The sequence below is a fragment of the Phyllostomus discolor genome, chromosome 3, assembly GCF_004126475.2.
Source record: "Phyllostomus discolor isolate MPI-MPIP mPhyDis1 chromosome 3, mPhyDis1.pri.v3, whole genome shotgun sequence".
NCBI classification, from domain to species: Eukaryota; Metazoa; Chordata; class Mammalia; order Chiroptera; family Phyllostomidae; genus Phyllostomus; species Phyllostomus discolor.
In genome coordinates this window covers 67,080,683-67,106,501 of record NC_040905.2, presented here as the reverse complement: position 1 = coordinate 67,106,501, position 25,819 = coordinate 67,080,683, and the positions used below count along the sequence as shown (strand labels likewise).

Here is a 25,819-nt window from a genome sequence, read left to right as displayed (position 1 = left end):
TCCTTCTTTCCCACACAGAAGTGAAGAGGAAACAGCCCTGGAAGTTTTCTTAGGCCAACTGTCAACCTTCTGGCAGGGATGCTTGCCTCTAGCTCAAGAAGGAACGTTTCCTCTGGAGACCTGGGCTGCGGGCGCCAATTCCATGACGTCCACGCCCGCGGGCTGGTCAGTTGGAAGAGTCGGAGCAGTCAGCCCCCAGTGTGAGCCACGCCCTGGCCTCCGCAGACACCCCCTGCAATGCCTGAAGCCCTAGTGAAAGTGGAGCCCCAGGCCACACAGGCTCAGTCTGCGGGGAGCACGGTGCCCAGGAAGGCCAGGGAAGCCATGAAGGCCAGAGAGACCGGAGAGATCGGAGAGACCGGAAAGGCTGGAGAGGCCGGAGAGGCCGGAGAGGCCAAGGAGGCTAGGGAGGCCACAGAGGCCAGGGAGACCAGAGAGGGCAAGGAGGCCAGGAAGGTCAAGAAAAAATCCCGGTATATCAGGACGCTTTCATTTTCCAAGATCAGTTTCCGCAAGAAAAGAAAGAAGGCTAGGTCCCCAAGCTCCGTTGTCAAGAACACAGGAGAACAGAATGAAAATTTGGAGAAGCTCTGTAGCTTGGGCTGGATAGTTATTCCCAGCTGTCAGCGATTTAATAATATCCGCTGCTTTATGGTTTTCTTCTGCATCCTGCTGATCTCTCAGGGTGAGCCTGAGGGGGCGGGGTGGGGTGGATGGGTGTGGGCGGCAGCAGAGGAACCAGGTGGTTCCCATGGAAGCAGCTATCCTCTCCAATGCTCTTGAGGTATGACTAGGATAAAAGCTTGTTAAACAGGCTGCCACCAAGGCTTGGGCTTCTGTCATCAAACACCTTATTGACGCAGCTACCCCTCACAGTGTGGGTAATAGGGGACCGTAGTTTTTGAGTCATTAGTATTTTTTGGTCACCAATACTGAGAAGCTCAGTGTTGAGTCACTTGCAGGATTAACCTTGAAGACAGTATCTGTGACCACCAGGTTTTTCTGCTTCTGCCTGCAATTTTGAGACAAACTGGCCATGTCATTTCTGCCTGGATCTTGTTTCATTGGGGGTGAACTGAGGAGGTGGAGTTGGAACCTCAAATAATCTATATGAAAGAACCCAGACTCCAGGGTGTGCATCTTTGCCCACACAGTTTGTGGAAGAATGTGAGTTTGAATGCTTTTAGAGAGTCGTGCATTCCCTGCTCAGCCAAGGCCCTCACCACTGCCATTACACTTAGGTTCTTTATCACTAGCCTGTTTACACTCATGGCACTGGAGTTTGCCAAACATGATCTCTTTTTTTCTCTAAAATGCTGCATCTAAAAGTGCAATGAAAAAGGACTAAATGTGATTAGAATCATATGAGAGGAACAAATAAGTAGTCATCAGTTTATTTTTCAGGAGATTATCGAAGAAGTTTCTCTGAGGAAGAAGCATTTGAATTATGCCTTGATAAATAGGTGTAGATCTGATAACCCAGGAGGTAGTTAAGGAATTTTTATCGAATAAGGAAATGAATGAATAAATGGGAGATTTTGATATAAATGTTCAGATACAGGAAAGCCTTTTTTCAGAATGCTGAATGACAGGATAATGTTACCTAAGAATCAGAAAGGGTAATTATATTTATTTTATTTATTGTCCCCCAACCCCACCAGGACATAATATAGTAAGTGACTGAGGCAAAAAAGATAGTTAATAAATATGTATTGAATACATAAATGTATGAAAAAGAAAAAGACAAATTGTGGCTGCATTATAAGGTTATCTAAATACCTGGTGGAGAATTTGAAGAACACTAGGTGTTTATTCCCACTTACATATTGGGTGATGACTAAGGTGCTTTGTAGGCACTTTCTAACTTGACATAACCTCCTTATTATGTGGGTAATGAGCCATTTAAGTCTTTTGAACAAGTGGTTGACAGTGAATGGTTTTAGTTCCAATACTTACTAAGTGACTTCATGCAGGTCATTAGCTCAGTTTAAGTATAATATTAAGTTTTCCATTCATAAAAATGGTATATCTCTTCATTTACTTATTCATCAGTTGATATTTTTATTGTTACACTTTAAACAATTTTGAAATGATTTCAAACATATGGCAGGTGTTTCCGACTATCTCACTAGTGTTTTCTTTTCCTTTTTGACCCCAAATTCTATGTAGGCACACATGATGCATTTAGTTGTTATATTTCGGATGACTTCTTTAATCTGCAACACTTCCTCCTCATCCCTCACCCTCTCTCACTCATCTTATGTCCATGAAGTCTTAAAATATGTGGGTGTTTCATTCCTTATGCTGAAGTTCAAGTTGGACATGTTTGATGTTTCCCAACAAGACCCAGGCCATGCATTCCTGCCTGCCTGTCTGCCTCTCTTCATCCCTTTCTCCCTCCAGTCTGTGGTTTGTTTTTCTTTTCTTTTTTCACCTGTATCTTTTTTGATGAAAAAGGGATTCAGGTTTTAAATAATTTTTTTCTTACTGATTGATGAAAGAAAGAGAGAGATTTGTTGTTCTACTTATTGATGCATTCATTGGTTGATTCTTGAATGTGCCCTGACCCAGAACTGAACCCAAACCTTCATGTATCTACATCCAGATGCCACTTTAACCAGCTGAGCTACCCACTTAGGGCACTGTTCAGTTTTGTTAATTTTTAATGGTTCATTCTTTTTTGGTTTCTATCAAAAAACATTGCCTAAATCAAGGCCATGAAGCATTTTTGCTTTGTTGTCTTTTAGAAATTTTATGGTTTACCCTGGCCAGCATGGCCCAGTGGGCTGGGCATCGTCCCACAAAGTGAAAGGTCACCAGTTACGTACACAATCATGTCATCTGTGAATCAGCACAGTTTTACTTCCTTCTTCCCAATCTGTATGCTTTTTCTTTTTCTTGCTTTGCTATACTTGTTACGTCTTCCAGTAAAAATGTTGAGCAGTAATTCAAAAAAAGAAGTGCATGTATTTTTATTGATTTTAGGTAGAAATAATTTAGTGCCTCACAATTAAATATGTTAACTAGATTTCTTTTTGTAGATGCCTTTCATCAGTTTACATGTCTTCCCTTTTATTTAGTTGGTTGATAATTTTTTCCATAAATTGGTACTGAATTTTATCATTTTTTTCTGTATCTCCTGAGACTGTTATATGGTTTTTGTAAAAAAAAAAATTTATTATTTTTTAGACAGAGGGGAAGGGAAGGAGAAAGAGAGGGAGAGAAACATCGATGTGTGGTTACCTCCTGAGTGCCCCCCGCCCGGGGGCCTGGCTTGCAACCCAGGCATGTGCCCTGACTGGGAATCAAACCAGCAAGCCTTTGGTTCACAGGTCACTGCTCAATCCACTGAGCCACACCAGCCAGGGCTGGTTTTCTTATTTATTCTGTTAATATTATATACTGCATTCTTTTACTTTGGATATTTAAACAACCTTTCAATTCTGGGGTAAACTCTTATTACTGAATTATTATTATTATCTTACATGTTATTGGATTCAATTTGCCAAAATTTTGTTGTGTCCTCTTTCACAATGTCTGATTTCAGCCCTTGAGTGTTTTATCTCAGCTCTAGAGGAAGTGGCTCTTCCTTATACTATTTATTTCTATATTCCTTAGCATTCCCTTTACTTCTTACCACCTCATTCCTTGTTACTTTAAATCTCTGTTATAGTCAATAACCCTTAATATTAAGCTGTCCTTGTTCAAATTACTGTGTAGTTTTTCTCTCCTGATTGGATCCAGACTATTATGGAATCGCTATGACTAGTGGTCCCAGAAGATATACCCACAAAGACAGGATTTCAGGATTGTTTTTATTATGCCTTTAATCTTGAACAAAGTGCTGAGCTCTCTGCCAGTACGAAATGGATTCTTGTCATGCGGTGGCATCATACTTCATCAAGCTATCACCATGTCTGGTTGCAATAAAGTGCCAACTGAAGCATGTACCTTGAAAGCCCAAGAGGTTGCTGTACTTTGGTAGAAATGGTGACTATAAGAATCTGGTGTTGGAACAAATCTTTTCAGTGACCTTAAGCACTTGTGAAGAGCGATGACAAACTCAGGTCTCAACTTTTAGCTCAAGTTATGGTCTGAGAATTCACAAACTCCCATCAAAGTTCTAAAATAAGCTCTCATTTTTTTTATCCCCAGAACTGACATTTCTGGGAATGAAACACAAAATTTAAATGTACGGCTTGATGAGTTATGATGACAGTTACATTTACAATCTCATCAAGTTTGCTGTTTCTTTCCCTCTTCTACGTATCCAAAGAGTTGTTAATTTTTCAGTTTGTTAAGTTTGTTACTAGTTAGTACAGAGTGGTGACTTCCAAGGTCCTTACACATAGAGCAGGAACTGTGTATAAGTTTTTGTGTGGATATATATATATATATATTATTTTTCCTCTGGGGTTTATACCTAGAAGTGGAATTTCTGGGTCATATGGTAACTTTATTATTGACTTTATAATTGTGTTGTGGAATTTCCCTGTACAGGATGGGACAAAAGTAGGTTTACTTTTATGCAAAAGTAGTTGTTCATATTGAAAGTAATACAGTAACTAATAAATGATAATGAAAGAATAAACTCTGTGTTTTATATACTCACAAGTGTAAATCCACTCTTCTGTCCCACACTGTATGTGCTTTTTATCATTTTGGGAAGGTTGCCTTCTATTCCTAGTTCACTGAATATTTTTATTATGAAAGTATATTGAGATAATAATAATAATTTTGTTATCTCATTTATTAATTTTATTGTATTTTTTCCATTCCTTTTAGTCCCCCTATCCTGCCCTGCCCTGCAATCACCACACTGTTGTCCATGTCCATGAGTCCGTTTACTTTTTGCACAATCCCTCCACACCCTCCCCCCCCCCCCACCTTGGCTGTTATCCTGCTCTCTATCTATGAGTCTGTCTCTATTTTGTTTGTTAGTTCCATTTCTTCATTAGATTTCACATATGAGTGGAATCATATAGTATTTATCTTTCTCTGACTGGCTTATTTCACTTAGCATAATGTTCTCCAGGTCCATCCATACTGTTGAAAAGGGTACAATTTTCTTTCTTTCTTTTTATGACCAAGTAGTATTCCCTTGTATAAAAGTCCCATAGTTGTTTTATCTACTCATTTACTAATGGACCCTTGGGCTGCTTGCACATCTTGGCAATTGTAAATAACACTGCAATGAACATAGGGGTTCTTCTGTTCTTTTGAATTCGTGTTTTGGCTTCCTTTGGATATATTCTGAGAAGTGGGATCTCTGGGTCAAAAGGCAGATCCACTTTTAGTTTCTTAAGGAATCTCCATATTGCTTTTGCCACTGGCTGCACCAATCTGCATTTCCACAAACAGTGCAAAAGAGTTCCCCTTTCACCACATGCTTGCCAGCAGGTGTTTGTTGATTTATTGATGATGGCTATTCTGACAAGTGTGAGGTAATATGTCATTGTGGTTTTAATTTTAAATTTTCTGATGATTGGTGATGTTGAGCATCTTTTCATATGTCTCTTGGCCATCTGTATGTCCTCTTTGGAGAGAAAGTGCATTGGGTTTTTGTCAAATTTCCTTTTTGGCATTCTGATATTCATGTTGTTTTTGCTTTTTATTATCTTAATATAGTGAATTACAGTGATTCTTGTTCATATATTACAATGAAATTAATAAGGGCTATGGCTTTGCACATTTACCTTTGGAAAACGTTTAAAATAATAATAAATACAGACAATGTATTGAAGAGATTTTAAAGTATGTGTCAAAGAAAGATTCTATGAATGATTTTCAGCTGAAATATTTCAGTACAAAACAGAACAGGAACACTATTTAGTAGTGTTTTCACAGATACACACTTGTAGAAAGTATTTTCTCAATTAAAATATTATAATCTACAGTGAAGAGTCTTTAGGAGGCCTTAACAAACTTCAAATTTATTAACTATCATATTGGAGATCCATATGACCTCACTCAGACTGAATGATTCAATAGAAGGACTGATGACCCAGAGAACGATGTTATACTCGTGCTAGGATTTATTAAAGTACAAGGATAAAATCAGCAAAGAAAAAAGGCACATGGGATAACATCCAGAAGAAACAATGCCCTAGCTTCCATATGTCCTTTCCCAGTGGGGACACATGGGCATGCTTAATTTTTCAGCACATGCAAAGAGTTTCTGACCAAGGAAGTTCACATGAGCCTCAGTGTCCAAGATGTTTGGCAGGAGGGTGAGTCATGTAGCATGCAGCATCTGTGTGACTGACTTTGGCTACTCAGACCTCAATACTTTCCCTCACATTCCGCCCCAGCAAACAAGGTGTTTGAAACCTAAATATATTGTTAACATAAGCTAATTAAACTGATACAGCCTCAGGCATACAACAACAGATATTCACCTTAAACCACCCTGTTAGTATAAACTACCTGATCCGATTGGCACTGTGTGGCCCAAGGCTTCAAGAATATAAAAGCACTCTTCTGAGGCAGAATACTGGAGGGCTTGGAGTATTCCAGGAGCCAGAAGTCAGTCTCCAGACAGGTGTGTTTTGAGCAAGCTAGTCTAGCTGAGTCAACTTTTGCTGTGGAACTATAAAAAGCAGCTTTGATGGATTGTAACTAAATTCATGAGAACTGTTAGAAATGGGATCATATTAAAATATCTGTTCTTCAGATAAATATTCATAACATTTCATTAGAGAGAACCATGACTAAGAAATTGATTAATGTATGTATCAAATAATATTCCTTGTAAAAATATTTTGAGATGTGAAAATGTTTGAACAGTTTTTGACTAAACTTTTAGCTTCACCAATGTAATTAAACTAATTGACCTATAAATCGCAAAAATCATATAATTTTTGATATAGTACTTCTTCATACCAAGCATTGAATTAGGACAAAACAAACAAACCAGCCCTCAAAGATGGGAATCTGGATTGGTCATCTGTCCTAATTGGGCTTGAAAGCAGTAAAAACACTATTCATGCCTGTGGAATATGGTACACTGGGTACTCCATGGCATATGCTGACACAAGAGTTATTTCAAATGTTGCTTGAGATAAAGTCTTATTGAAAGCAAGCCTTTGGTAGACCAACAGCTTCTGCAGTTGACTTCTATGGTGGAACCTTAGACTACAAAGATTCTGGGGTTGACGTCCTGAGTCCTTCTGACCGTGCTGGAAAGTTTACAGGAAGAAAATTAGGGCATCATTAGAAAACGTGTGAGCTTCTCTGATGGTTGTAAAAGAATCTCATCACTTTCAGCCACATACTGCATATTTTGAATAGTACCATACCAACCCTAATTGATGGCTGTAGAGTTACAATACAAGTTGAATTCATGGATTCATAAGACCACTTATGTGAGAGTTGGGGCATTGTTTGACCCTGAGAATTGGGATGAGAGCATTTGGTGGAATTCGGTGAATCTGAGGACCATCAGTCCTGAAATTCCAAATCTCCTTTCCCAGTAGGAGCAACTTTTCTTGCTATAACTGAGGAAAAAGCAATTCCCTGCTTGAAAACATGAAATTGTCTTACCTGAGTTAAGGGAGCGTGGGTTGCCCTCATGACCCATCTCACCACCCCTTACTGCTATCACACTCATAACTGGACTCAGATCCCAGCCTTCTCAAAATGACTTACCTGAAGTCTACCCTGGGAGATAATGTCTTCAACATCCAAAATTTTCCTGCCACTTCAGTGACGTCTCTAGGGACCAGTTGGTTTGGAGTATGCAGGGCTACCTCTTCTAACATACAGGAAAAATTTCTTTGTACCACTCACTACTAAGAAAGAAGCATAATCTTTTGTGCCTGTGGTTTTTGAAGGTGGAAGTATGCTATTGTAGCATAATAGTCCCACTCAGAGATGTCCCTGAAAAACTGAGCAAACAGGAAATCCTCCCAGTGGGCAGAACGTTAAGCAGTATAATTTGATTGTCTGTATTTCCTAGATACCATGCTGCCATTGCCCAAGAATGACTAGGAGAGCCAGATACATGGTGTCTCTGAATGGGCAGAGTTACCCTTTGCAAATGTTCACCAAAGAAATCCATCGTAGGTGAAGCTCTCAGTAATGAAGTACATAGATAACCATCCTGTGAATATGAGCCAGCTTCTTTTCCCAGCCATTGTATGTCTTGTTCAATGAGCTCATGTTCAATTGTATCAAGCATGGAGTTTGTACAAGAGCTCAATCCATGGATTTATCTTCACTGGAGTTGATCTGGCTATTGTACTGAGTGCCTGACTTACCAACCAGGAAGAGTCATCACAATCCAGGAAATGGCTCCATTCCTGATGAAATCAACCAGCTACCTGGAGGCAAGTAGATTACATCATCTGCTTTTATTATGGCATGGACAATAATTTCTTCTCACTAGAACAGATATTTGTTTTGAATATGGATTCTTTTATCACCATATTTCTGCCAAAAAACAACTATAATTGGACCTCACAAATGCCTTAAATACCATTGTGATCATCTTATTTATTACATTGCTTTTAATGAATAAATTCATTTTATAGCAAAAGAAATACATTCAGAGAGTTTGTGTTTATGGAATTCATCGATCTTTCTCTGTATCTCAGTAATGAGAAACTCTTGGCCTTGTAGATAATTACAATGTCCTACTGAAGATTCAGATAGGCCTCCAGCTAGGAGACAACCATCAAAAAGTTTGGGGTGCTGTCCTATAAGGTGAAGTATATGCTTTGTAATAACGTATATGTTATGTGGGTTCAGAGGTTGAAGAGGAAGTGAATAGGGAAGAAGGAGGTTATAAATATCAGTTATGTGTCATAACCACTTAGAGAAATAAAAACTGTAGAAACTATGCATTTTTCTTTCTCATTTTTTTTTAGGTATATACACAGTCCATTTGTGTGTGTATTCCAACTTTTTATTTTTTCACTTCCCTTTCTGTACTATTTTATAAAAGGGTACCGTGTGCTATAACTTGACAATTTCATCTCTAGGTTAAAGGATATTCCTGAATTAGATGGGGACTAGATACCCCAACCCCAGAGCTGGACCTGGTTACTGACAGGACATTTTTTGCCTGGGATAATTCCTTCTTCGCCGTATCTAAAATGATAGTTCTTAACAAATGAATAAATAAAATAAAATGAGAATTGAAAACATTGTTCTCTTGGATGCAGCAAACTATTAATGTCTTGTTTCCTGCCACTCTTGGACTGTTCAATTCTTGTGGTTCTAAGTTGGATTTATGGTGTCTTGCAGTATAATTCCCTCACAAATTTAATTAGGCCTATTATATGTTTGCTTAATTACTTATTTATATCTTTTATACTTTTCTATGCCATTTATACCTTTGCAACTTAGTTTTTATGTTAAAAAGTCCATTCATGTGTGCGATTAAACTAGAAGAATAACATTGCCTTGATATGGATACTGTAACTGATTGAACTATGTACCTCCCATTTTTAGGGAAAGGGTAAGATGGTTTTTGTAAGAATAATTGAAACACATTAGGAAGATGCATGATGGTGTTGTTGCTATTAATTTGCTACAGAAATGTAAATATGGGGAAAAGGGTGAAAATATATCCTGAGTGGTCTAAACTGTGAACTTTGCAAGTTGTTTGTCTGTTAGCCATAAACTCCATTGCTCCCCTTTTGGACTCATTCCTGTTTGGTAAGAGACTGGCAGCCAGTAAACTACATTTCCCAGATTTCCTTGCCAGTTAGCTTCACCTAGGTGTTACCAGTGAGAAGCTGTAGCAGATTTGAAAAAGGAACAAAGGGAAGCGTGTTTTTCATTTGTTTGTTTTTTGTTTTCTGGTCCCTGTTTCTGGTGATATTTTTAACAACAACAGTAATCCTGGGGTTGAGAAGGCTCCAGGATTTAGTCAGTAATCAATGCAGCTGTGCCAGCAGCAACAGTGGATGATTCAGCAGCACAGTGCTCAGGGGCTGTCTCTGGGAACTGGAAGAGCAGCAGGAGCAGCAGTGGACCCTGCAGCGGACCCTGCAGCTGCCCATGCACCAGCAACTTTGGTAGTATTGGATATCATGAGAGTTTTGATTAATAACTATTTCCCCTTTCCAATCCAACAAATGCATTACTTTGTAACCTCTCTGACGATTTCCTTAAAAGAAGACACAACATTTAGTATGATTACTTTTTTCCCAGCTGGATGCTGAGTGAACATTTATTTAATGCTCAAGAACATGACAAACAATACTCTGTATTGTCCAAGGATGTATATATTGTCAAAAAAGTGTTAAGGAGGCTAGGAAATGGTGAACTCCAAGGATAGGACATGGGTTACAGAGGGAGAAAGTAGAACATGTTTGGGGAGTACATGTTGGGCTTCAGCTATTTTTTTAAACTTTTGATGACATTTTATTTTCTGTTCTGGATGGTAGATACTAGGTTGTTCGTTATTCATTTTTACTCATGTAACCAAAATATACATCAAAGTAAATATTAGTACTGAGATGATAAAAAGATCATACTCTTCAGTAAATTACTCGTGAACGTAGTTTTTAAAAATAGCCATTTACAATATTCCATTAGCAACTATTTCATAGAGGTTAAGGCCTATTAGTGTTTTTAAAAAGAGAATCCTTATATGCTCATAAATCTAACATTCTGAACAATGTGAAATAAAGTTAAATCACCGTAAATTAAGTTTTGCTTTGCAATGATTATAATGGTGATATATTTGTCTGTTAAAATGCATGTTGTTTCTTTTTTCTTTTCTCTTTGAGGTATGGTGTTTGGTTTCGTAATTCTGAGTATCAACGCGCTTGAGACTGGCAACCGTCTGAAAACCACTGAGACTATGTTGTTGTCCTCAACTTATGATGTTTCATCTTTCCTGGTAGTCCTGTTTATATCATACTATGGAGGGAAAGGAAACATATTAAAGTGGATTACAGCTTCCTCCTTTTTAGTAGGATTTGGATCACTTTTATGTGCTTTTCCTTACACTATTGGTGAAAATTATGAACCGGATATTGAAACTGAAGGTAAGATTTAAATGACACTGTCATACTTCAAATCATTAATTATTTAAATCATTGCTTGTAGGAATTTAGACTATGATACTTGTCTGTCTGTACATCCATCCATCTGTAGCTATTTATATGACCAAGTTTATTAAAGTAAATAATTGTAACTCCCTTGTTACAATTGTAATGTATACCCATTCTCTCAACTTCTTATGATCATATACCCCTTCTTGTAAGAGATGGGCCTAGGAAGAAGAAATAATATTTGGGGAAAATTATTTTGTAAAATTGTGTTTCTTTTATCCATTTCTGTATTTAAATCTTTGGAGAACTTCAGTAATTCTCTATGTCTTCCACAATATGTTTTAATTAATCTCTTAATTTTGACTTCGAAACACATACATACAGCACAAATACAACCATTAAAAAAAAACAATAAAACCTGCCCTGGCTGGCATAGCTCAGTGGCTTGAATGCAGGCTGTGAACCAAAGCATCACAGGTTCGATTCCCAGTCATGGCAGATGCCTGGTTGCAGGCTTCGGCCCCCAGCAACCTCACATTGATGTTTCCCTCTCTCTCTCTTTCTCCTTCCCTTCTCTCTCTAAAAATAAAGAAATAAAAAAATTTAAGAAAACCTGAACATACACAGAAAAAGATCAGACATTTTCTAGCTACTAATGAGCCCGCCCTTTGACCTAGGACTTCGAATCTAAAATGATTGGTGGCTTCCTCACTTTGTCCATTGTCAAAAATTTATTCCACAATCTTTTTGTGACTCCCAGTAACTAAAGGCTATTTGAAATTTCATAGTACTATTTCTGACCCTATTCACTACTTTTCTGTTGTGAATAGGCTTATGAAAGTGTTGGAATGTGTCCACTGATTTTGGCATTTTTAAACTGGGATTTAGCAGGATGTGATGGAAAAACGCATGAAGGTGTCTCTCTGTGTGTGTATATGTATAAGCTTATGATGTTTAAAATGTATGTTCATAATGTGTATTTACAATGTAAATAAAATAATTCATATTAATCTAGAACTAAATGAACATAATCAATAGTTATGTACTATAAAATTCTTGCATTAAGTAATATTCTGATAGACATTGTATCAAACAATGAACTATATACTATGCTCATATATTTATAATGTATAATTTATAATGTATAGTATGTGTAGAATATAAATATTCCAAATAAAGATATTTATTAATTTATAGAATATATTTTAATATACTTATCATATTTGTTGAATGGACAGCTAATTGAGCGAGAAAGTGATTTATGGGAAGAAGGGAATGAAAACCACATCATTCCTATTCTTCTCTTTATCCTGTCCTGGTCAGAAAGGATGAGAAATTAGGAAGCACTGCTTGAGACATATTAAATATAGTCCTTGATTTGCATTCAATAGGAGCCATGGAAGTAGAAATAGGACAATCTACCTCCCTTTGTGTCTTTAAGTCATCTTGATTATAGCTTATAAAAGGTAAAATATTTCATAAAAGATATTGTATATTTATTGTATAAGTTTTGACTCATTTAACAAAAAATTAAAATTATCTCTTCAAAGATATTTGCAAAGAAACGAAGGTTATGAAAGCTTGCAAGAGAAACGTATCATTTCAATCAAAATATGTATCTTTCTTCCTCCTCGGGCAGACTGTGCAGGGAATAGCAGGAATGCCTCTTTATATCCTCGGAATGAACTTTATTCATGAGAACGTTGCCACACACTCATCTGGTATTTATATAGGCAAGTTTTTTTTCCTTTCTAATATGATTTACCCATTCTGAAGTTTTATTGAGATTCTGTATTTTTTGGTGTGCATATTTAAACTGATACGCAAGTGCTAATTATTGGTTCTTATAATAATATTGGAATGAGTGCTAACTGGTATGCCTAACTTCAAAATCACATTGAGCTGCTTGATTCTGAAGAGCTGCTTGAGATTTGGAATTATAGACAAGTCATCTGAAGGCCACCCTAAAAGATATAGAGCAAATGCATTCTTGAGTAATAAAACTGTACTCTTTCCATATATACCGCACACACACACACGAATATATGTATACACACACACACGTGAGTGTATGTCATATCAAACTATATAGGCTGTAGTTCATTTTTCTAGAAAAAAAATCTTTAAATTACCAGGTTGACTTTCCTGAGTAGTTACATGCTTAACCTTTGAGGATATGTGTGGGAAGTTGCTGCCATCACATCCATAAGGGGATAGAAACATTGTGTTATTCCTCCTCAGTACTGTGGTGCCAAAATAGTCATCATTGTACTTGTTCTTTCCATATATTAACCTGGTCTTTTGGGGGGCTCTTATATTCTGCAGTTAATCAATACAACCTGGTTCATCCCTTCCAGGAGAGGAGTGATATGTTACTTAATTGACCACAGTGTAGTATCCTCCATTTACACTGTTTTATGCTACTGTATCCTACAAAAACTGATGCCAGGGTACAACTCAGAATAATCTGTATTTCCTTATATTGTGATACCTTCTAGTCCTGGTGGGTCATTTATTTGTACAGGATTATTTAACTACCAGTTTTTAAAGAAAAATTAAAATTGTTTTTCTATACTTATTGTGAAGATGACTTAAAAGACAATAGCATTTTGAACCAAAATAATAATTTTTTTTTATCAGAGGTAAGGAAAGTCATGCCAATAAGCTAAATTAGATGACATTAATATATATGTTTGCTTTTAGAAAAAAATCTAGCAGTGGTTTATTGGTCTCATGTGAGGTGGAAACAAATTGCTTTACACTTGGTTCTACTAAATAATAAATAAAACACACATCTATACATCTATATACCGTAAAGAGAAGCTGATTTTATTGCCACCTCTTGTCACTCTAGCAGCTAAGATGAAAGATGCAAAGGTGATGATAATGTATCACTATAAAGTATCATCTTATTTTAGTTCCACAAATTAAAGTGAAAGAAGGTATATTGAATTCATATTTATATTAAATATAAATATATTTATTTATATTACATTAAACATATAGATTAACCAAGGTACAGTTAATTGTATGATTAAAGTATCTGAGTTTTTCTAATACACACATTGGATAATATGTATGATGGTTAATTTTATGTGTAAATGTGGCATAGTTATGGCAACAAGTTGTTTGGTTAAACAAGAGTCTACATGTTTCTGTAATATTTTCTAGATGTGACTAACAGTTACAATCAGCAGACTTTGACTAAAGAGATTAACCTCCAGAATGTGCATAAGGCCCATTCAGTCAGTTGAAGCCTTTAGAATAAAGACTGACGTTTTCCAAAAAAAGAAATAAATGTTTCCAGACTACAACAGCGAAACTCTGAGTTTTCCCAGCCCGCTGGCCTGCCCTGTGGATTTCAGACTTAATTATGGGCTCAAGACTGTAACATTAACTCTTACCTGGATTTCCAACCTGCCAGCCTGTCATTCAAATTTGGACTTGCCAGCCCACACAATTGCATAAGATAATCTTTAAAATCTTGTTCTCTAAATATCTTATTTGTTCAGGTGAATGGCTCTGGAAATCCTGACTAATAACGTGTGCTATGAAGCTTTCACAAAGGATTCATTTTAGTGATGTAGCCTTTTATTATCTTATGACATAGCTGGCTTATACAGTTGTTTGATGTTCAGTATTCATTTTATAGGCCTTGCGGATGCTTCGGTATCAGTTGGATATGCTTTAGGATACGCCATAGCAGCACCCATAAATGAGAACTCTGAGAATAGTACTTTTGATAACAGGTAAGCTATTTTCTTTCCCTTTTTGTCTACATTGTATAAAATATTGGATACTTTGGCTTATAAATATAGACATTTAATTTGTTAACAACCATATTTTAGAAAAATATATGTAAATGTGCCTGATATGTACATATATGTGCATATAAATATGTCCAAAATGTACATTTTTAGCATTACTGCTTGAAATATAATTTTAAAAACACCACTTGTAATAGCAACCTTGCTACTAATTCTGCACACAGTTTTTATAACAATTCTAGTAAAGAATATGTAATATAAAGTTTACCATCCTAACCAGTTTTAAGTGTATAGTGCAGTAGTGTTAACTCTATGAACATTATTGTGAAACAGATATTTAGAAATTTTTTTCTTCCTAAACTGAAATGCTGTATCCATTGCTTGAGTTCCCTTTTTCCCCTTCTCCCCAGCTCCTGGCAATTACCACACTACTGTCTAAATTTGACTACTTTAGATACTTCATTCACTTAAGCATGATGTTCTCAAGTTTCACTCCTGTTGTAGCATATGACAGTATTCCTTCTTGTTTAAGGCTGAATAACAGTCCATTGCATGTGTATACCACATTTTCTTTACCCATTACTCCATCAATGGACATTAGGTTATTTCCAACTTGTAGCTATTGTTGATGATTCTGTAATTAACATGGGTGAGCAAACATCTCTTTGAGATTCTGCTTTCAGTCCTTTTTGATATATACCCAGAAATGGCAAATTGCTAGGCCACTTGGTAATTCTTTTTTTTTTGTTTTTTTTTTGAGAAACTTTTATACTGTTTTCTGTAGTGGCTGCACTATTTTACATTCCCACCAATAATGCATAAAGTTTCCAGTTTTACAACATCTTTGCCAATGTTTATTTTCTGTTTTGTTTTGTTATTTGGTAACAGCCATCCTAGTAAGTGTAAATTGATATTTTGTTGTGGCTTTTATTTTCACTTCCTTCATGATTAGTGATGTTGGACATCCTTTCCTATACCTCTTGTCAATCAGTAATTTTTCTGTGGCGAACTATCTATTCCAGTTTTCATGACCATTTTTAAATCAGATTTTGTTGTTGTTGAATTGAAGGAGTTTTTAAAAATGTATTCCACCCTGGCTGGTGTAGCTCAGTGGATTGAGTGTGGGCTGTGAACCAAAAGGTCGCTGGATCCATTCCCAGTCAGGGCACATGCTGGGTTTGCAGCCAGGTACCCAGTGGGGGCCACATAAGAGGCAACTACACATTGATGTTTCTCTCCCTCTCTTTCTCCCTCCCTTCCCCTTTCTCTAAAAATAAATAAATAGAAATTTTTAAAAATGTATTCTGGATATTAGCAATTTATCAGATACACAATTTGCAAATATTTTCTCCCATCTAATAGTTTGCCTTTTCACTCCCTTGACTGTTTCTTTTGCTTTGTATTTATTTGTTTTATTTTATCTTTTATTATATTTGTTTGGGAGACATTGGTTAATAAAATTATATAGGTTTCAAGTGTACAACTGCATAATACATCATCTGTATATTTCATTGTGTATTCAGACATTTCTTGAGAAATATTTTTCTGATGTATATTCTTTTTTTTTTTTTTTTTTTTTTTTTAAAGATTTTATTTATTTATTTTTAGAGAGGGAAGGGAGGGAGAAAGAGAGAGAGAGAGAGAAACATCAATGTGTGGTTGCTGGGGGTCATGGCCTGCAACCCAGGCATGTACCCTGACTGGGAATCGAACCTGCGACACTTTGGTTCGCAGCCCGAGCTCAATCCACTGAGCTACACCAGCCAGGGCTTGATGTATATTCTTGAGCGAGGGAAACAAAAGAAAAAATAAACAAATGGGACCACAGCAAATTTTTGCACAGCAAAGGAAACCATTAACAAAATGACAAGATAATCTACTGAATTAGAGAATATATGCACCAATGATACATCTGATAAGGAGCTAATATCCAAAATTTATTTATTTTTTCAGATTTTCTTCTTTTTTTTCTTTTTTAATTTATTTTTTATTGTTGTTCAAGTACAGTTGTCTCCATTTCTAACCCCCAATCCCCCCACCCCACACATCCCCACCTCCCACCCTAGATACTACTCCCTTTGGCTTTATCCATGTGTCCTTTATACATGTTCTTGACAACCCTTCCCCTTTTTTCTTCCTCATTATCCTCTCCTGCTCCCCTCTGGTTAACTGTCAGTTTGTTCTTTACTTCAATGTCTCTGTATTTTGCTTGCTTCTTTTTTTTTATATGAAGAGCTTATACAACTCAACACCAAGAAAACAAACAATCCAATTAAACAATGGACAAAGGACCTGAATAGACACTTCTCCAAAGAGGACATACAGATGTACAATAGACATGAAAAGATGTTCAATGTCACTAATCATCAGAGAAATGCTGTGTAGTTTTTGTGTTTGATGCTGTCCTGTTTGTCTTAATAAAGCACGTCCATCCCTGTGGTTTCTCATACAATGTTGTCTCTGACTAGGGAACATGTGATAAGACAAAGGAAGTGTGGCAGTATGATAACTCTAGAATTCACTGATCTTACTCTCTGCCCCCAACATCCAGAAGTAGCTGGCTTGATAGAATGGTGTTATGGATTGGTGCCATGAGCAGATGTTTTCGGTGCAGTCTTTGGGGCTTTCTATGTATAGTATCCATAACATCTTAAAACAAAGCCAATTTTACTTATTCCTTTCTGTAATGGATTCCATTTCTCCTCCTCCTCCCCCTGTCTCGTCCCCTTTCTCCCTTGCCCCTCCACCTACACCATGTCCTCCTCCTCCCACTCCTCCTTCTTTTTCCCTAATCACTCTGGCTAGTACTGCCAGTCCTATGTTGAATAAAAGTGAGGAGACTGGGCATTCTTGTCTTGTTCTTGATCTTAGAAGAAAAGGTTCCACTTTTCACCATAGAGTATGACATTAGCTATGAACTTGTCATATATGGACTTTATTATGTTGAAATATGTTTTATCTATACCCATTCTTTTGAGGGTTTTCATCATGAATGGACTTTGAATTTTGTCAAATGCTTTTCTGCATCAGTTGACATGAGCATATAATTTTTATCTTTCATTATCGCATTGATTGATTTATGGACATTGAACCAGTCTTGCATTTCTGGGATAAATTCTACTTCATCACAGTGTTATAATCCTTTTAATGTTTTGTTAAATTAGGTCTGCTAAGATTTTGTTGAGGTTTTTGCATCTATGTTCATCAGGAAAATTTGCCTTTCATTTTATTTTCTCCTAGCATTCTTGTTTTATTTTGACTGTACATTTAAATTTAACTTCCAATTAAAATTTACTATTGCATATAATACAAGGCATGGGCCAATATTCTATTTGTTTTCTCAAAGGTATATCTAATTGTACTAATGACAGTTTAGGTAATTTCATTTTTTAAATTAATTTATTTTTAGTGATATTAAATACCATCTTTATCATAAATTAAATTTCCCTGTAAGTATGAGTTTTTTCTTATCTATCTAATCTATTCTCTGATATATTCTTCTATTTCATGCCAATACTACAATGTTTTAATAACTAAATAAAATAACTAATTTAACTAAACGTAACTAGTTACATTTAGTAACTAAAGCTTTATCATGATTTTCAGTTTGTTTGAATAAGTCCCTACTCATTACTATCCATTAAATATCAGGTGCTGTTTTGCAAAATTACTTTCTAGATATATTTGATAATCTTAGGTTATAATTCAAGCATTTTGATTTGAATTATTTAAATTTATGTGTCAAATTGAGAATAATTGTTATCTTTCCATGCAAGAATGTGGTATGTTGCTCTTTTCTCTCTGCTTTTATTCCAATAGGTTTTTTTTATTGTTGTTCCATTGTGGTTATATTTTGCGTGCTTTGTTTTGTGGATTAGGTTCCATTTATAGGTGAGATCATATGGTATTTGTCTTTCAGTGCCTGGTTTATTTCACTTAGCATAATGCTCTCCAGTTCCATCCATGCTGTATGTAGCAAAGGGTAGGAACTCCATCTTTCTTTCTGTGGAGTAGTATTCCATTGTGTAAATGTACCATAGTGTTTTGATCCACTCATTTACTGATGGGCCCTTAGGTTTATGTCCTTCAATGAAGTTTTATGATTTTCTTTAATGAAGATATCCTATTAAGCCTATTCTTCCTGACTTTATATATTTTGTTAGTTTTTGCATGGAATATTTGTATTATTGCATTTACTAATCATTTATTTGTATGAGGAGGAAATCATTGATTTCTACGTTTATCATATATATGTTACATTATTAAATTATTTGCTTATGCTTTGTAGTTTTTAACATTTATTTTCCTTAAATTTCAGGCACTCAATTACTTACACAAATGTAATAATCATATTATATGCAATATAATGCATAGTATGCAATATTATACTGAACCCAGTATAATACAACTGGGTTCAAAGGTGAAAACAACATTTCTGAAAATTATAATTATTGAGGAATCTCATACCTCTAGAGAGAGTCTGAAGTCAACACTCTTTAGGCATAGCATGTGCCCACAGGATAATGGAAGTCAAGATTGGAACCCTGTGTCACTGCACTTTGGAATTAGTATCCCTGAATAACGTAGCAATGGATAAGGAGTTGGCCCATCAATAAAACAGAATATTCTCCACACTCTCTGAGAGACAAGGCCTATAAGCAAGCTACTCCTCAGGTGTCTGTTGGCAGTAGAGTCACTAGTGAGAAACCAGCACCTCCAAAACTGTAGTTCCTGAGGATGTGGGCCTTTTCCCACAATGGCTGGTGGGACAAGGTCTTACAGGTCTATGAAACTGAAGGAGATGGTAATTATGTAGTAATCAACTTTCCTAAATCTCCACCCTAAATGACACAAAATAACTTCACACTATGAAACTTTTCCACAAAGTCATTCTTTGAGACAAAAAAAATGCTAATATTGTGAAATAAGTGTGAATTAAAAGAGCAAATTTTAAAATCCCAGCACAGGGTCTTTCACATTCCCATCCCACTCTGCCCTCTGTGAGGCTTTGTGGTTTACAAAGGTGCAGCAAGACAAACTGTAGGGGAGTAAGAAGACAACAGCTTGACAAAGGGTCCTGAGGGTGAGCAGTTATGATCATTAGAAGGGTAACTCAGCCTTAGTCTGAGAGCTCAGACAAGGGATTACAAGCAAGAGAGTTCACAATAAATGTGATTTAAAGGGACAGCCGTACAACTTAAAAGGAGTGTTTTCACTAAAGGTCTAGTTGCGTGATTTAAAGGGACAGGAATGATTTTAAAGGAGAGATGGGATTTAAAGGGATAGTCTTCTGAGTGCACAGCTTCTGTTGGAGAGAAAGAGTTAAAAAGATTCGAAGAATTACTGTTCATCACCTTAGTGAACAGGGGAGAAGAAGAAAAGGGAAATATTTAGGATCATACAGGACAAAAGGGAGCAACATAATTGGAGGCCTCATAACTATTCATTCTCAGCAAAACAAACAACAGGGATGAGTTAATAGAAAATGTTTCATTTCTCTCTCCCTTTTTGTTTTTCTGTTAGATTATGACTTTGTCTGTAATAAAATACACAAACTTGAAATCTTTCATTTGTTTTTATTAAAGCGTTGAAGACAGTGATAATGATGAACACTGGCTGCAGACTTGGTGGATTCGTTTTGTTTTTGTCTCAGTCATTGCGTGGTCCACAATGGTACCATTTTCACGCTTTCCAGAGCACATACAAGGTGACCGTAGTGATGCAACCCATTATTAAAGGACAGTAGGTTCCTCATCCCACCCTCATCTTCCATTCTAAGAATGTGTCTGAATTGCATTTCTCTCTGCATGAAGGTGCAGAGACATGTGAGAGAGAGGTTTAGTTGGACAAACGAGCCTCATGTGGCCAAATACTACTTTATTTAAGTACCAGGCTTTCATTAGCACATATTTTTGTTTTTTTTGACATTTATTTTTTAAAAACCTGTTAGGTATGGAGTTCATACATTTTTTCAAAGAAAGAAACATATTTACATCTATTTACCTAGCATTATTTAATCCATGTGCTACCACACAGAATTGCTGTAAAATAAAGTGGTAACTATTGAAATTGTTTTAAAAACACTAAAAATACATGTAACGTTAGGGAAGTCAAATATTCTCTTAATGGTAGAACATTTCATTGACACAAAATACTTTTAGCAATATCAAAGGTTAGTCTTCCACGTTTTAGGCCTGTGCTGTCAAATACTGTGGTAACTGGCCACATGTGACTATTGAAATTTTAAACTAAATTATGTTAAAAATTTATTTGCTCAGTCATAGGAGCTACATTACAAATACTTAATGGCTTCAGTAGTGTACAGTGTAGACATGGAAATTTTTTGTTATAACAGAATGTTCTTTAGGATAGTGCTATTAGAAAAATGTAAGTTTTACTTAATTAGATTGACTTTAGCTTGTTCGAAAACAGCTCACTTGTCATTCCAAGTGAAATGAAGTTTTATAGGATGTGTATGTGTACTTATATATGTGTGTTTGTTATTTGAATATGTCAGAAGCTTCTTTTGCTTGTTAACATCAGGTACAGCAAAGATCAGTTCTGGGAAACACAAGAAGCTTCATTTGTTGGATAGAAAATACAAAGATCAGGAATCCGAAGCTAGTATCAAAGATTTATTTGCTTCTGTTTGGGTAAAGTAAAATATGTACATGAATAAGTGTATTAAGTTGACTCATAAAATTTACTAATAGTGAATTAAGAAAATAATCATAATCTGTTCAACTTATATCTGAGTGGGACTTTTGAAGTCTTTTTAAAAAAAATTGTTCAAGTACAGTTTTCTGCCTTTTACCCCCATCCCAGTCCACCCCCCCAGCTCTCCCCACCTCCCTGCCATTTCCACTCCCCCTTGTTGTTCATGTGTCCTTCATAGCAGTTCCTGCACACCGTTCGTCCTTTTCCCCTGAAATTCCCTCCCCTTAATTAACCTCTTTATTTTATGGAAATGAAAAATAAGACCCAGCTTACCTAAGAAGTATTTTCAAGAACTTGGCTAGTGTCAGGGACTGGTACCAAGTGTTTTCCTTTTTCTTTCTTTCTTTTTTTTTAAAGATTTTATTTATTTGTTTTTGGAGAGGGAAGGGCAGGAGAAAGAGAGAGAGAGAGAGAGAAACATCAATGTGTGGTTGCTAAGGGCCGTGGCCTGCAACTCAGGCATGTGTACTGACTGGGAATCAAACCTACAATGCTTTGGTTTGAAGCCCTCACTCAATCCACTGAGCTATGCCAGCCAGGGCTTTTTTCTATTTTTTTAAATATTATTTTATGTTTATTTTTTTCTGCTGAAATATAGGTTTTAACATTATATATTTTCTGATTATGTTTAACTTAGAAATCTAGAAGTTAACAAATATTCTAACAAACATATTGAAAATATCTTATCTCAATATCAAATGGAGAAGTACTCTGTTACTGTAGGTGAGAAAGAAGATGTACAGTACAGACATAGTGGGGTTAAAGATACCCAACTTCTATATAATGATTCTGCATTCCATTTGTTTTCTATTCACAACTTTGTCTTTTATGTTGCCTGTGTAATTGTATTTCTCACATGTAGACTTCATCTAGTCATTTCCCAGATTACTTGGTAGATGAATTTCATACTCTTTTACCTTTCACAATAACATCAACTGAATTTCCCCAACTCATTTCAGAATTTTATCCCTCTCTCCCCAACATTCCAGCCACTTACTCTTTAATGGATGTATTAGGTACTTTCATAGTTCTGTACCTTTGTAGATGCTAATCTCTCAACTTCTTCTCCATTAAAAAAAAAATAAAACTCTTTATCAAATCTTATCTTACATGATTTTCTCCTCTCTTACTGCTTTCATAGACATTTGTTTAAAATGTAGTATAGAAAAATATATATATGGGATAAACATATACATAGTGCTTTTTATTGTATTAGTCTAATTTTTCTTAAAATGAACAGATTTGTTATATAAAATCACAAATTTTGTTTACTTGTTTTCATTCAAACACATGTATTTATATTTTATTAAATCATGTATCTTTCCTTGTAATGAATTATATTTTATTCAGATTTTTATTTAATTTTTAATTTTTACCAAAATTTTACATATATGTATTTTAATAATACAGAAATAAATTAGGTATAACACCTTTCATAGTGTTAAAAATTAAGATATATTTGTTAAAATACTTTTCAGAAAAGTTAAACATGAACATTTTAAGTTTTTTTTTAAGATAACTGCCATGTAACAAACAAAAACAAGCTAATTCCAATATCTCTGTTGGAAATACTGTTTTGATTATTGTTAGGATAACAAAAAAATATAATGCCTTGTTAACAGCCTTAGACTTTTGACTGATACCTGTCTGGGTAAGTAACAAGAAGATATCTTAATACTTTTTAAAAAATTTTAGAAGCTTGGGACTTCTAGAATATTAGAGTGAGGGACTTGAAAATCTTCACCTTAAAAATACAGTAGCTGAAACTGGCAAAATTTTTAGCAATCATTTACAAATTCTCGAAATTAGGACTACACTCTCAGAATCACTGATCTGATTTATCAGAAATCTTTCTACTTACCCTAATTCTGAAAGCACAATTACAGAGCAGATTCTGCATATGTCACTGACTTGTACCTTTGGTGCATGGTAGGTGCCTTCCCTAGGAGAAAGGAAGGCTAGGAAAACCGTGAATAACATTTTGATATTCCTAACACATTGCCAAAGGTGGCCAAGAGCAAAACATTTGTCAAAAGTGAGGTTGTCTTTCTTTAATCCCACCTGGACTTTATTTAAACAATAATTTGAGAAATTCTTATTTTCAGCTTTCAAGTTAGAATTGGTGTATAATTAAGATGGAATACTTGTCACTCTTTAAAATATTTTTTATTAAAACCTGATAGAAACATACCCATTTAATTTCTAAGTGAGTACAAGTTAACAATGGTTAAAGTCCACCATTTAAAAGGGCCCTTAGATAATTTGTATAATTAAAGCATTTTTATTTTATATTCCTTAGGTTGTATTCTATTAAAAATGGTTATAATAGTATATACCTTGTATATGTGCTTAGAATTAAATGTGTTTATGTATATAAGGTGCTTGGAACTGGCACATAGTAATACAATATAAGTATGTTATTTTAGTTTTACTTATTCCTTTTTTTTATTGTGTAGTATACTGTGTTAGGTATTGACAATACAATAGTAAGTAACACCCATGCCTTTGTGGAGCATATGGTCTTGTGTGAGTCTCAGATTTCAAAACAAAACAAAACAAAACTGGATTAACAACAACTGATTAACAGTAGTTAATCCTTTGTGAAGCCTACTTTAGATGTGAGGGAAAAAAAGGCTTCACTGAACAAGGAACATTTAAATGAGGGAAGCTGAAGCATGATAAGGAATAATCCATGTGAAGAATGGTTGTTAATTAGATACCAAGTCTGAGAGACTCAGGTGGAAACATCTTAAGTCAGCAAAGATATGGGTATGTTAAAGTAGGTCTTTGTGGCACATGGTAAGAACTTTAGATTTTGTCCTTAATGCAGTAGGAAGTCACTAATATACTTTAAGTGGGGAATAATTTGAACATGAGATAAATTTTGTTTTAATAAATTTTAAATGTCACTGTGTAAAAACTGGATTACAATGGGAAAATAATTGAAAATGCAGTGCAATTTGGGTGTTGTTTCAGGAAGTTTTCCCTGGGTACTGTAAGTGGTTGTTTTTTTTTGTTCAGCTGTAGTATATACCAATTGAAGGAACCAATTAAAGAATCACTTGGGATTTATAAAATTCAGGGCTAGGGACAATGGTTTCTGTAAGAAGAAGACCAAAAGAATAAAAATAGTCTTCCAGGTATCAACTTGATTTGAGCTTCTGGAGCCTTAGAAAATAAATAAATAAATAAATAAATAAATAAATAAATAGCTTAAAATATGGGGAAGCAAATGTACTAAACTCTAGACACAAGCATATAATATTAAGATGCAATAGAAAGGCCCTTGCGTTTAACATTGTGCCAAGTTGAGTTTCAGAAAGAAAAGAGAGGGATAATGAGTCATATTTAGGCAGCCGACTAGATTAACACAAATTCCCAGTGTTTGTTCCACGGTTTTAGCACCTGCCAAAGCTGAGTTTCTCAGCAGAGCATATCTGTTAAACGACGCTGGTGAAGTCGAAGTCTAGAATGTCTTCCCTGATAATAGAGGAGTCAGCCAGTTTTGCCTACTAGGTTGGTGTTCACTTATGAGTCAGTTAAGCAATGAAAATAATTAAAGGATTCATGCAAGTTCAGCAGTATTCATAGATATAATACTGTATCGGGTAAGGGCTAGAGATGCTATGGGTTTCTTCGAATGAGTAAGAAGTACAGTTCAGTGTGAGCTTATGCTTCTCTGCAATAATCTCATAGGCAGAGAGATTTTCCATGTCAGGGTCTGCTACTTTCGCCTAATCCAAAAAGCTGGGTTACACACTAGAAACTGACCACCTAGTTATCATCCTTTTCTTCTTCGATAAAAAACCTTACAAGCCCTGGCTGGCATAGCTCAGTGGATTGAGCGCGGGCTGGGAACCAAAGTGTTCCAGGTTCGATTCCCAGTCAGGGTACATGCCTGGGTTGCAGGCCATGACCCCCAGCAACCGCACATTGATGTTTCTCTCTCTCCCTATCTCCTTCCCTTCCCTCTCTAAAAATAAATAAAATCTTAAACAAAAATTAAAAAAAAAACTTTCTCTCTCTCTCTCTCCCCCCCTTCCTTCCCTCCCTAAAAATAAATAAATAAAATCTAAAACAAAACAAAACAAAACAAAACAAAAACCTTAGAGAGAGCCAGCTCCAGCCTTCTCTTTGTGATCCATGGTTTATCCAAGAAGTAACAAGACAAACGGTAAATCAGGTCCCTCCTAACCCATAGGTTCTGACCACTTTACAGGCTTAATGACTAGTAGGATTACCCAGTGGGGACATTATATAACATTTACTACTGGTGATGCCTTATGCAAATGTCCACATTTCTTTGATTCTAAGACACACACTTTCTTC

At 35.7% G+C, this 25,819-nt stretch overlaps 1 protein-coding gene across 1 annotated transcript in view; it reads left to right on the top strand.

The window, feature by feature from the left end:
• The first annotated feature begins 237 nt into the window (after window positions 1-237).
• The window catches only part of LOC114494739 (solute carrier organic anion transporter family member 6A1-like), an 80,015-nt gene continuing 54,433 nt past the window's right edge, over window positions 238-25,819 (top strand). The window contains exons 1-6 of the mRNA XM_036020073.1: window positions 238-685; window positions 10,740-11,000; window positions 12,557-12,739; window positions 14,659-14,755; window positions 20,359-20,480; window positions 21,317-21,426. Of these exons, the coding sequence (XP_035875966.1) occupies window positions 238-685; window positions 10,740-11,000; window positions 12,557-12,739; window positions 14,659-14,755; window positions 20,359-20,480; window positions 21,317-21,426 (1,221 nt within the window). The remainder of the gene's footprint in view (window positions 686-10,739; window positions 11,001-12,556; window positions 12,740-14,658; window positions 14,756-20,358; window positions 20,481-21,316; window positions 21,427-25,819) is intronic.